This window comes from Prionailurus bengalensis, chromosome D4 (assembly GCF_016509475.1).
Source record: "Prionailurus bengalensis isolate Pbe53 chromosome D4, Fcat_Pben_1.1_paternal_pri, whole genome shotgun sequence".
Classification (NCBI taxonomy): Eukaryota; Metazoa; Chordata; class Mammalia; order Carnivora; family Felidae; genus Prionailurus; species Prionailurus bengalensis.
The window spans coordinates 26575029-26588628 of NC_057359.1; the positions used below are offsets into that span (position 1 = coordinate 26575029).

General features: G+C 34.5%; 1 protein-coding gene across 3 annotated transcripts in view; it reads right to left on the reverse strand.

The window, feature by feature from the left end:
* Nucleotides 1–13600, reverse strand: part of AGTPBP1 (ATP/GTP binding carboxypeptidase 1) — a 165495-nt gene that overhangs the window by 92774 nt on the left and 59121 nt on the right. For all 3 annotated transcript variants that reach the window (XM_043566592.1, XM_043566591.1, XM_043566593.1), the window contains exons 9-11: nucleotides 10394–10431; nucleotides 6587–6795; nucleotides 4363–4540 (exon numbers count right to left, since the gene is read on the reverse strand). In XM_043566592.1, coding sequence (XP_043422527.1) covers nucleotides 4363–4540; nucleotides 6587–6795; nucleotides 10394–10431 — 425 coding nt within the window. The remainder of the gene's footprint in view (nucleotides 1–4362; nucleotides 4541–6586; nucleotides 6796–10393; nucleotides 10432–13600) is intronic.

The window sequence follows — 13600 nt, forward strand, 5'->3', positions numbered from 1 at the left end:
TACTAAAAACTAATAAAATACAGAGAAAACTTAAATGCCTTTCAACAGGACACTACTTAGATAAATTACATTATATCTATATGATGTAACAATTACAAGGAATGAGTCAGTACTTTTTGTAAGGTTTTGGAACGTATATTCCAAGGAGTTTATTTAGCTTTTGCTATTGCTCCTTAAATGTGATCCACTTTCCCTGTTTTCTAAATGGTTTTGTTCCTGTATCTGCATACATAACCCAGGAAAGCTACTGAATTTTATACATGTATCTTATAAACAGTACTTCAAGAACTTTTATCTTGTCTAAGACACATCTTCTTAACTGACTTGCTGGGATTTTCTACATAGACAGTAATATCCTCCACAGATACTGACAGTCACTGAAAGAGTAGGCTAAAGTTAAGACCCTTCCTTTCCCAGGCTTATGGATCTGCCTAGAGCTTTCAAAATGATGTTACTGAACAATGGTTGAGCAAGGCATTCTCTAACACTTCATTACTGTGTGTGATGTTGGCTATTGATCTGAGTTGGATAATATCCAGCTTGTCTGGGAAATATTCCTGGATTCCTTAAGAAATTTTATCTGAAACTAAGAATGATTTTTATTAAATCTCTTCGTGGCATTTAGCAAGGGACTCATTGGTTTTCTTCCTTTAACCTATTGTTATTCTATTAATTAAAATCTTAATATTACAATGAACTTATTTTTTAAAAAATAATCCTTAATTGTCATGAAAAGTACAGCTCAATTCAATTTTCTAATATTTTAGGACTTTTATATTTTCGTGAGTGACAATTACCTCCGGTTTCAGGTTATTCCTACCAGGCTTTGATTTCAGAACAAAGCTGCTTCTAAACTTTCCCTTTTATCCTACGCTCTGGAAAACAAAGCACAGGAAAGTTTCTTGAAAATTAAGATCAAGTCATCAGTGTCTGGGGTCTTCACTGAAGGCAACCTCACCTGCAGATCTTCTACTCTTTAGGTCAATTTTAGTTACTCACACTTGTCTAAAATATTGTCCATTTAAATCATATTTTGAAATGTATTAACAGGACTTATCTTTTGCATCCATTTGGATTGGATGAACTTCCTCAATTTGTTTTGCAAGAAAAATAACACTGTGTTTCCATGAACTTCTCCTTTTTAGTCAATGTTTACAGTGTTATCTATCTTTGCTCTAGTATTTATGACATACTTCTTATTATCTAACCTGTATGAAAAAATCCCTGCTGTCTTGTTTTAAACATTTGTTCGGTATAATACTGACTCTTCTGAGATGGGACTAACAGCTATACATCTGCCAATCTATTTACTTTCAAGCTTTCCATCCTGCTGTGTTAAGAGTCTCCAGAATGTATCAGCTACTTACACTCTAGAACCCAACCTGAGATTCTTCTCCTTTTAGTCAGAGTATTTTATCCACTTAGATATCTTATTACTAAAACTGATTTGCTGGTTTTTGCTTTGTATTCTGCACTCTCAGGTTTTCTGTGCATCTCTGAAGTCTCCTTGCTTTTCTAGAACAATAAATAGATCTCTTCAAGATTTTTTCTCAAGGGAAAAAAGTACATAATTTTATATAGAATGTCGAAGTGTTCACAGTCTCTGAACTCCATCCGTGGATTCCTATGGTTCAATAGATCCCACACTAAAGATCCCTGTTTCAGATGTTAATTTTACATTTTAAAACCCAGATCTGAACCACTATTTCTATAATTATTTTAGAAATGCAAGAATAGTGTAATATTCCTAAGAATAGGAACTCCAACAATATAAATAATATAAATTATATGTAATATAAATATTATAAACTTTAGTTTATTTGTGTAAAAGACCCAGTTTGCTATAACTGAGGATTATGTATCTTTGGCCAAGAGTTTGTAGATGTATTTCAAAAGAATATTACAATTATCTAGTGTTACATAATTAATAATTTGTAATGTTTAATATAATTATTCTGCTACCGTGTATTCTTAATTCATCACTGGCTGAGCTGGAGTTATATTTCATATGATTACTTCAGAAAGGATACCTGGATAATCTACTTCCATACCATTATATACTGAAGAATATGTCACCTTCACATACAGAAGGAAACTAATAAGTTTTCAGAAATCTTGAATCAGGACTCTTTCCTTCAAACCTCTGTAGACACTGCTTCACTATCTCTTGGTATTTAATGTTCTAGAGACTAAGTCTCAAGGTCAGCTCAGTTCCTTCATCAACAAATGTTGCATGCACACAATCTGTGTCTAATAGATGCTGAGGATAAAATGAAGGGAAAAAACAACAGTCCTATCCTCATGGAACTTATCTTCTACCTGAGGAAGGTAAAAAATAATGAAAACTGTGGGTGCCTGGGTGGCTCAGTTAGTTAAGTGCCCGACTTCGGCTCAGGTCATGATCTCGTGGTTCGTGAATTCGAGCCCCGCGTCGGGTTCTGAGCTGACAGCCCTGAGCCGGGAGCCTGCAGCCTGCTTCGGATTCTGTGTCTCCCTCTCTCTGCACTTGCCCCACTCATGCTCTTTCTCTCTCTCAAGAATAAACATCAAAAAAAGGTAATGAAAACTGTGATAAACATAATTAAGCCTGATACATGAAAAAAAATGGTAAACAGAAAGAAGGTATTTTCCTTGTGTCTGAACAGTTGCTGTTAAAACCCTCCTCTCACATCTTAATCACGAAGGCTTGTTAGTCAATGTAAATGTCCATTTCTACTTTAGTGATCCATTAGTCTGAGATGAAAAAGAAAAGGAGCCCTCAGGAAAATATCATCTCTGTGTCATTTTTTTCCCCATGTTTGCTGAATTCACTGCACTAGAAGTCAGTTTTCTCGACCTATGTGATTATTCTTGACGCTGAATAAAGAACACTATGGGGTGTACCCTATATCCTATCCTCCTCCCAGTGTTACTACCTGCTATACCGACAGAAGTCTCCCCAGCTTTCTACCAGTTGCAACCACCACTTAAACCCCTGTAATTCTACACTGAGATACAGGACAGAAAAGGATTCTAACTGCTCCTTGACTGTCCCTCCAAATAGGTGCTACTGGCACCTCAACTTGGAGTCTGAGAAGTTGCATTTACAGAAGGCTGAGTAGGGAGCTGATGCTCTTCTTTAATATATTCGTATCTCCACCATGTTTGTTGCATGTTCCATATTTGATTTTGAGTTGTTTTGTTTTGTTTTGTTTTTTTAAGTAGGCTTCACGCCCAGTGCAGAGCCCAACGTGGGGCCTGAACTCATGACCCTAAGATCAAGACCTGAGCTGAGATCAAGAGGCAGTCACTTAAGGGACTGAGCCATCCAGGCGCCCATGCATGTTCTGTTTGTTTCATGAGAATGCTTCTTTTACCTTGTTTTCACTTTTGGTACAGCTCTTACCCTATTTTTAAAGTCTGTGGTAATTTAAAATGCAATGGGAAAGAGAAATTAACTGTTTTCACTTCACGGTCTTACTCAAGTCCCTGACTTAGTTGTAGATTTTTAAACCTTTTAAAGGAAGTTGCTGAGTAATCCATTTTGATATTTTGTGTGGACTAAACTTGTACTTTAATAATAAAATGTTTTTTTAAATAATATCTTAACAGTATACTCTGTGGCATATACCACTAATAAATATATATCAAGAATAAAATTAATTATAATTACCTGGAAATTCTCTTAAATCATTTATTTCAAGTAATTGCTTTTAAATATAAAACATCTTCCATTTGTTTTTGCAAAAAAGTAACTGACAAGAAAAGACTTTAGAAATTCTATCAATAGCCTAGACTACATTCTCTTTTCCATTTTGCTAGGTCTTAACCCCCCCAAAAAAATCTTTTTCCCCACATTAAGAAATTAAACTCTTACTTCTTTTACTATGTTCTCAGCATTGTACTGAAAACGACAAACAGCCAACTTCTGATCATTTCATTATTTTCACTCGGGTAAGTCATGTGCAAGTTTTACTTAGCATAAACCATAACATTTTTGGCGATTAGGTATTCTTGACTTTAAAAGAATGAAGGCTCATCAAAAAGTTATAAACGTAGGCCCAAATATAATTACCTAAACATTTAATGTTACGTCCTTATCCTTTGAAAATTTATTTAAACTATGAAATAGTGCTCCTATATGTAATGCATAAATTTTTTCAAATTCGAATTTACATAAATGTAATATTCCACACTACTTCCCTTAATTATCAGACTTCAATTTCTTATATTTAAAGAAATATTTAACTAAAACATAATATGAAAGTTTACTGTGTGTATGTAGGCCTTCTTTTATTGAGGAACTAGAAACAAGAAATAAAAAGTCAACAGTCACACAATTCCAAGAACCACTGAAAGCCAGCAGTAAATATGTCATCTTACCTTCAGGGGGTAAACTGTAGAGCTGGGCCACAGGCCCAGTCACAGGAATAACTGGCAACTGGAAACGGAAAGAACTTTTAATCGTTGGGAGTGGCAGGCGATTTTTAGGAAAACACTTCCTCATTATTAGACTGGAGGTGTTGACAAGAGGATCAAGGGTCCTAACTGCCAAACATTCCTGTTTTTTAAGAAAACAAAAAAAGAAAGAGAAAAGAAAAAAGGTAATATGCCTTTGGTGAATAACTGAACCAATTTTACATTACTTCATAAAGTAATACATCAATAAATTTCAAGAGACAAATATCACAAAAAAAAGTATTTTTTTTTTATTATAAAATAGCTTTGGCTATTCAGAAGGGTCTCTTCATAAATAAGAACTTCATATGGCAAATTTAGTTAATACTTTTCTCAAAATATTTTAACTAAGCAAAAATCAGTACCATCTTTGGCACCAAAGTCACTGAAGTATATCAACCCCTTTTTACCCCTGGTTTCAGTTACCCATGGTCAAGTCTGGTCCAGAGCCAATGATCTTCCTTCTGACCTAAGGTCAACTGTCAGAAGGTCAATATTAGCCCTAATGCTACAACACGACATAACTACATCACTCACCTCCCTTCATCTCATCACACAGGCATTTTATCATCTCATGTCATCCTAAGACAGATGAGTGCAGTACAGTAAGATATTCTGAGAGAGAGGGACCACATTCACTTTTTATTACAGTATATTGTTGTAGTTGTTCTATTTTATTATTAGTTGTTAATCTCTTACTGGGCCTAAGTAGTAAACTTTATGATAGGTATGTATAGTATAGGAAAAAACACATCATATATATAAGGTTGAGTACTGTCTCAGGTTTCAGGCATCTAAGCCAGGGGGTCTTGGAATGTATCCTCCACAGATAAGGGGGGGGCTACTGTGCCAAGTAATATTTATGAGTAAAATTTATAAATATTTATATTTACTTAGCAAGCCTAGGGCATAAAATAAAAATTCTTTTTCGTGTAAGGGAAGAAGGGAAAAAAAAAGCATTAAGTAAAAAACACAGTAAGAGAGAAAGGTGTAAGAAATAAAAAGGAATGTGCATTAGCTAAGCCTGTCTCAGAACTGTATCAGTATCAGTTATCATACAATAGCACCTCGATAAGCTGGCTCTTCAGCTTATAAAAAAACAAGAAGCCTGAATACCACGATTTTAAGTTTCAATAGTTTTAATTTGCTGTCCTGGTATCTGATCTTGAGAAGGGCTAATGAACAGGGAATTTGAATCTATAGCATATAACACTGTTATTATTATTACTGACAGCTGGCATTTAGATAGCACTTTGATAGCCCATAAAATTTTCAATACAAATTTTCACATCTAGCCTGTCGGAACAGATGAGAGATTAAGGCTCAGACATGTTAAGTGACATAAACAAAGCCACTCAACTCTTTCTAATATACCAATTATCCATCACTGTCTATATTAGGAATAGTAAATACAAGTGCATATGATTGATGTGGAAAAGAAAAAGCTTAGGGTAAACGTAAATCGTGTGTTCAGATATCTTAACTACTGCCACGTAGAAAGAGACTTGTGTGTAAGACTGAGAGGGCACAACCAAGATAATGGCTGCAATTTTCAAAAAGACAGATTTCTTTCTAATAATTATAACCTTCTAAAAACAAAAGGGTTGCACTGTAACATCCCCATTGCCCAGAGCTGACAGTCCTCTTGCTAAGCCTTTTGTCAAGAAGGTTTATGGTTAAGCTGGCTGGCAGGACTAGGATTCCTAACTCCAGGGTTCACTTTTGTACCTTCTCTATGTAAAAATGCTCTATCCAGAAGGAAAACATTGACAGCACTCAGAGGCAACAGAACTATCTTACCAGCTGTAAAGGATCCATAAATACCTTATGAGGGGAACATGCAAAACTGAGTGCAGTCAACTGCACATCTTAGAAAACATGGCTATATGGAGTCCCTTCCTGACCAGTGGATGGATTTAGACATACATCGTCCTTTTTACCTATGAGGAAAAAATCTTATATTGTGGAGCTATGCACCGGGCACTTTCTCCAACTCACTGTGAGGTCACGTGAGAAATGACTGCACCTTTTGGTTTTCAGATTTTTTTCTTAAACATATTTATCATACTTTTGTGAGTATTTATAGAAATACTAACTTACTTAAGAACGAAATATTAACACATAACCAGGAAGAAAACAAAAAACTCACTTGTGAAGTGTTATAGAGAATTTTCATCCCATTGGCATCTATAAATGCTTTTCTTCCCAACTTGATGTTTGTAACACTTTTTAAACTCTGTAAAATTCCTTTCCGAATGAGCATGTTTCTATGCCGGTTATCATGGCGGTGCCAATCTACATAAATTGTTAAAAGGACTTGGACATATCCTCTGTCTACAGCTCTCCTGGCGTTTGTTTCTTTAACAAAAGAAAATTGAGAAAGAATATTTTTTAAATGACAAGAGAAACTGTTTGAATAAATCAAATTATAAATATCGCTACAATCTTGTAATGAGTTCTTACAACTTTTTTTCCAAAAAGAAAAAATATGTAGGAGCCACACATTTATTCTTTTTATCTAACAAAATAAAAGCTTCAGATGACTACATTTTCCAGAAACCTGCCCAATATATTGTTTTATGGTTAATAAATATCAAAATATCTTTAATACAATTAGGGCTACATCTTTTTAAACGTGAATACTAAAGTTTCATGTAGTTTAAAACTTAAACCAACTTTGATTACAGTGAATATATAAGCCTTTACCTTACTAGCTGTATGATTTTGTTAAAAGACATTATCATTATTGTAAGTCCTATCATAAACCTTGTGTTTCCACTGAAATTAACTCCATTGGATTGTAGCTTCAATTAATACTATAATACAGTATTACAATCTATATGTGTTTCCAATGAAATCAGCTGCTTCAATTACCCCCACAACTACATAAATATCCATGCAATAACAATGGTAAGTTAAAAATACTTATACAACTTGGGAGCGCCTGGGTGGCTCAGCCAATTAAGCATCAGACTCAACTACAGCTCAGGTCATGATCTCACAGTTCCTGAGTTCAAACCCCACCTTGGGTCTGCGCTGACAGCACAGAGCCTGCTTGGGATTCTGTCTCCCTCTCTCTCTGCCCCTCCCCTGTTTGCTCTCTCTCTCTCTCTCAAAAGAAAAAAAAAAAAAAAATACTTACACAACTTTTAGTAAATGTTTTAGAAATGTAAGGAGCACATTACTGCTTTCTGATCATTAATTGTTTAATGTAATAAAAACTACATTAAAGAGCTTTTTTGTAAATGGTCACTTTTACTGGGGTAGAATTAACAGAAATCTACAAAGTTGATCTACTTTATTATTTTTAAAGTGTTACTATTTTAGATTATTAACCAAAAGGGTACATTTCACTAGAATAGCAGTAGGGGAATCCTATCATAGCAACATCCTGAGCTACCCGTCACCACATAGGTAGGCCATTGATAAGAGCACAAAATAATGTGGAATACAAACCCATTGATTGGTTGGTATTTAATTATTTAATTACTTAGCTTCTTTAATTACAAAGAAATTCCAATCTCTTCCTAAGTTTACCGCCTGCCTCATGGCATAGACACTAAGATAACAGTAATGTTCTGCTGCTTTTAGTTACCTGAAAGAATTACTACAGCTTCCAAATGTGCTAATACGTACCTAAAACATAAAGATACTGAGATCAACAAACTTATTAATGCCCTATCAGAAGGCATTAGAGAGCTGGAAGAAATTCATGTGGGGAGTGAAGCCTTCTTGTGTAAAAGCTTTAAAAACCTCTATTGTGTCCTGAAGAGTTTGTCGGCCAAAGCTGTGGTTATTTACAAAATCAGTTCAATAGTTTTGACTAACAGGAGTTTCGTGTACTGTAAGGGAATACATACTTTGTTTACACCACCTGGAATATATAAGCCTTTCCTTTCGTTTACTGTCTGTGAATACGATTTTTCTTAAAAGACATTATGATCACTGTAACACCTATTACAAAACGTGGTTTCCACTAGAATTCCCAACAGCCTAAACGGTATTTATATGAAATAATTTAAATTCTTTATTAAAGATCAAATAAGAAACCTGCCCATAATTCAAACACAGGTGCTGAGTGAAGAGAAGTGAACAGAGCTATCTGCAATCTGCAACTGAGCACAACTAAAAAGTTTAGTAAAGGGCTTTTTATTCATGTGTTCAGGATACCTAACTCAAAATCAGCCTATGTCTCTTCTTCCCTCTGTGGTTAAAAGAAATTCAGGTTCCCCTTCAGACTGCAGCATCTCATCTATACTCTAGCGATGGCACCCAAGTGCCTGTCATTCTGCACTGGGCATGAATCCAGGTTCTTTGCTTTACACTCACTCAGGCTTATTACAGTAATCTCATTTACCCTTTTAAAGTAAATTACTGCGCCCTCCAAAAAAAAGCAGTTAAAAAAAAAATCAATGGGTAAGAATGTTCCAAAATGCCACAGTGCATTTAAAAACATGCAGTGTGCTACTAAATATGCATTTAAAAATATGCAGTGTGCACTATCCTTCTAGTGCCATGTGCCATATGAAAACATGTTAGATAGGAACTAGACTCATCCTAGTCACATTTTTACCTGATGGGGTAAAAGGATATGTTTGCCCACCATAGTCCTTTGAAGGAAGAGGGAGTAAAAGGAAGAATACTTTTTAAAATGGAAGATACCAGATTTCAGTCATCTTAACCAATTCCTACAAATAATTGGAACTTATGAGGGCGTTTTTACTGACTTAGTGATTTTGTCATCAGTGATTCTGAAAATTAGTAAGCTTCAGTTTTAATAGCTATTTTAATCTATTCTAAATCAAAAACATATGCCTATATTAATTTAAAAATTAATCTTTAAATAACAATTTGAACCACAAAGTCAGGGCACACAACAAAGCAAGGCTACAACTATCTTTGAAAATTAACCCAAGTATTCTGATCTTGGTCTAAAGTTTATCCTATCAAATATGGAAATAAAGCTACATGGCTAATCTAATTGAGTACTACACATTTCATTTCAAAGATAAAACGGTTATCTGAATTTTATATTCTCTGGTATGTAATACTAACACCTAAGTGACTTTTTAAATAAATCATTACCAAACACCAGATTTTCAAACAATTAATCATTTGCTACTGTTCAAATGAACAACTCTGGTCATTCAAATCTAAAGGCAACCTAGTCGTACCCTTGATTAGACAGTTTTGGGGGGAAATAAGATAGAAAGCCATAACACATATCCTTAGGACTAAATGTTACTGTGGTCAAAACGTTAACTTAGTCAAGCAATGAGACTGGAAGTGCTAACAAAAATTACTAATTAAAAAGCAGATACTGAGTATCTTAGAGAAAATATATAATGTAGATAAATTACTTTCCAAAGGAACTGTATCATGAGACACATTTACTCCAAATGCTTAAATTCTGAAGATCAGAAAACAGTTGCTTTAGTTTGTAAATGAATTTAGGAAACTGTAAATTTACATTAAGTCACGTTTTAATGATATAAACTTGAATTTGATAGAAATAAAATTTCTAATAGGAGGTTTCTACATGAAAATCGTGTGTTCGATATAGTAGAGACAGAGTTGTTCGAAATATTTTCATAGTAAATATCCTCAATACCATGTTACCTTCACTTTTTAAAAGACGATACTTAGGTAATACTCACATATCACTTTCTTCTATTGACAAGATTTTATGTTTACATAATGAACTTATAAAAAGGAACCCCATGTACTTGAAAAAATTCCATTAAGTGTACTGAACTGTACTATATAATAGCTCAATAAACATAAATGACATTAGCTAAGACATCTATCGATCAACCATATGAAAAATCAACTTTGACATTTCATTTATCACAAACCAGCTTTATAACTACAGACTAAATCTACATTTCGAGTTTCTTTAACATAGTAGAATACTTGGAAAAATAGTATCTAGTATTTCTAGTATTTAAAAACTTACTTGATTTTAGCAATGCAGCAAGAGTGTCTAAAGCAACCCTGTCAACGTGAGAAAACACAAACAACAACAAAACTAGTAAAATTAATCTACAATAGTAAATTCAGACATCTTTTCAGATAAGTAATTATTATCTATTCCAAAAGTCATTCCTGTTATAGTCAATTACATATGGTCTTTCTCTGTATGGACCTCTCCCTTTAGGTTAAAATCGAATAGGAGGAAGATTGAAATATTAATAGGCAAGCACCAAAAAATATTTTTAAGGAAGAAAATTAACAACATTTTAGTCTTTATATCAGAGATCAGATGAACATACTCAATTATTGTACTTGTATCTGACCCTGACAGTTCACAAAATAGCAATATTAAGAATCAGAGGCCTTGATTCACAAAAATTTTAAAGAAGTGTTAACACAAATAAAATTCTTAACTACAAAACTCTACAGATGTTCATAGTTACCTGACTTAAAATTATTTTAGCTCTATCACACAATAATCCTAATATTTAAAGTGATAACAAATGTAAACTATTTTTAGAACTGGGAGGTTAGGGGAGAAGTATGAGACGTTAGCATTTTTCAGCCATAAGGCATCAAAGAAAATAATGAACCTAATTAATACCTCAAAAACTCTTACTGCCTATTAAAGGACAGAGGAATTGCCCAGAAACTTAAAAGTACTTATATTTTCTTTGAACATAAATACTAAAATACACATAGTAAAATCAACTGCCATTAATCAGCTTTAAAAATACACAGAACATCACTGTGGAAAATCCTAGAATCAAATACTTTTTTAAATAAGTTACTGAAAACTTGGCACTTGATTTCAGTAACTTTAAAAATATAAGGCTACATACAGCATACAGTACCTCTTAGTAAGACTTCAAAAACTATCATTAATTTGCATAAAAATATGCACTTTGTCAAACTTAAGCACGTCGCTCATCATTAAGCATTTGTTGAATGCCTACTAGACACCCAGAGTAGCCAGTTTCTTCATTGGGATCAAATCAGCAAACTTCTCTCTTCCACACTTTTACAGTCTAGATACTGTGATAGAATGTACACACCTGTGAAAAAACTACTCAAGAAATGAAAACCAGAAACAAAGCAATGAAGGAAAAGCTGCACACATTAGTGTAAAGGCAACACGGGATGCCCAAAGTATTTGTTTAAAGGTAAAGAGCACAGCTGAGTGGGAGACTGAGGATGGATACTGGTTCATGGTAAAATGTGCAGCAATGATCTAGCACTAGGCACAGAGTAAGTGCTCATTTATGATAAGTGCTCATTAACAGCCATACTTTGGTTTATTGACACAAATAAAGCAACGATATAAAGCTTTATTTAAGATGACATTCATAAAAAGGAAAACAAAAGCATATGCTTTAAAAAATGCTACAGGGGCGCCTGGGTGGCGCAGTCGGTTAAGCGTCCGACTTCAACCAGGTCACGATCTCGCGGTCCGTGAGTTCGAGCCCCGCGTCGGGCTCTGGGCTGATGGCTCGGAGCCTGGAGCCTGGAGCCTGCTTCTGATTCTGTGTCTCCCTCTCTCTCTGCCCCTTCCCCATTCATGCTCTGTCTCTCTCTGTCCCAAAAATAAATAAACGTTGAAAAAAAAAAAAACCTTTTAAAAAATGCTACAAAGTCGTACTTGTTATTTTCTCAAAACAATGTGAAGTTTTCATAATGGTGAGTTAAAATTAAATGAAAATTATAAAATTACATACTGAATTTTCATAGCACTAAATCTTCAGTAAGAAACGTTCCATAACCTCATAATTACATAATAAAATGTACACAAGACTGTAAAACAGAAATAAGGATGGCTTTGAAATTGGTCAAAATTAAAACACAGAACTAAAGGGATACTCCAAGGGAAATGCCAATACAAAGTACAAAATAGAAAAGAAGAGCTGATAAGTGCCAGAAATTATTATAGGTGCCTCATATATGTGTTTTCTAGTTAATTCTTAAAATAATCCTGGTCCATAGAACTGGCACATTTTATGGAAAAAGAAACCAAAGATTTCAGAATATAATGTGCCTAGGGTCCCATAAAAACTAGGTGCTATGAAAAATGAGTAATACAGGCCTCTTGTTGAGAAAGAAAATTATGAAATCAGAAATACTGGTTTCCTCCAAGAAAGATGTTGAAATCCTAACCCCCAGTACCTCAGAACGTGACCTTATTTGGAAACATCGTCACTGCAGGTGTAATTAGTTTAAATGAGATCATACTGGAGTAGTGGCCCTTAATCCATCATGATTGGTGCCCCTATAAGAAAAGGGGAGACTATCTGAAGACAGACACACAAGAAGAGAACACCACGTGAGGAGAGAGGCCAAGATTGAAAAGCGGCAGCTACAAGCCAAGAAACACCAAAGACTGCCAACAAACCACCAGCTAGAAAGCGGGGAAGGATTCTCCCACAAAGGTTTCAGAGGGAGCAGTGGCCCTGCCGAAAGGGTGATTGTGGACTTCCAGCCTCCAGAACTATGAGACCATAAATTTCTGTCATTTGAAGCCACAAAATTTGTCCTAGGCACTGTGTTACAACAGTTCTAGGCAACAAATACAATCACTTAGCTGCAATCACTTGCAATGACTTAATCTACTGTTAAGTCTTCATTCAAAATATAAAAATCCTAGAGTACTGTTAGAGAAACAGTCTTTCTTTCTTTGAACCAAATAAAAGTGTCTCTGACAGTTTCTAATCCTTAAATTACATGTGTTTTGGGTTCATGTTTATTCTTCAATCCTGGCAAAACTGGGATGTGAACCCAGTTCTTTCTGCTGCCAAAGCCCATCATGCTTGTTCCACAGCTGCACTACATGAAAAGAAATTATGAAGTTCAGTGCAAAGTCCTCTTGATGTTTTTACCAAAATGTTATTTAAAAGGTTATTTTTAAAACCTTCAGCACAAAAAAATTCTGGAATTCTCTGACACGTGTAAGTCAATACAAATTTATAATATAAAACTTACAAAAGAATTTTAGAATAACAGATTTATTGAAATGCACAGTTTATATTATGTTAACTGATTAGAATTTTTCAGTTTCACTATTTTATACTTCCTCATATATTTTCCCAATCTTCCTATGTCCCAAACAGAATAATACAACCAACAATGAATGGCTTAAAAAGCTGCCTATGGCTTATTCCTTTAGGAGCAGTAAAGGAAGAAAGCTTCAGCTCCAGGT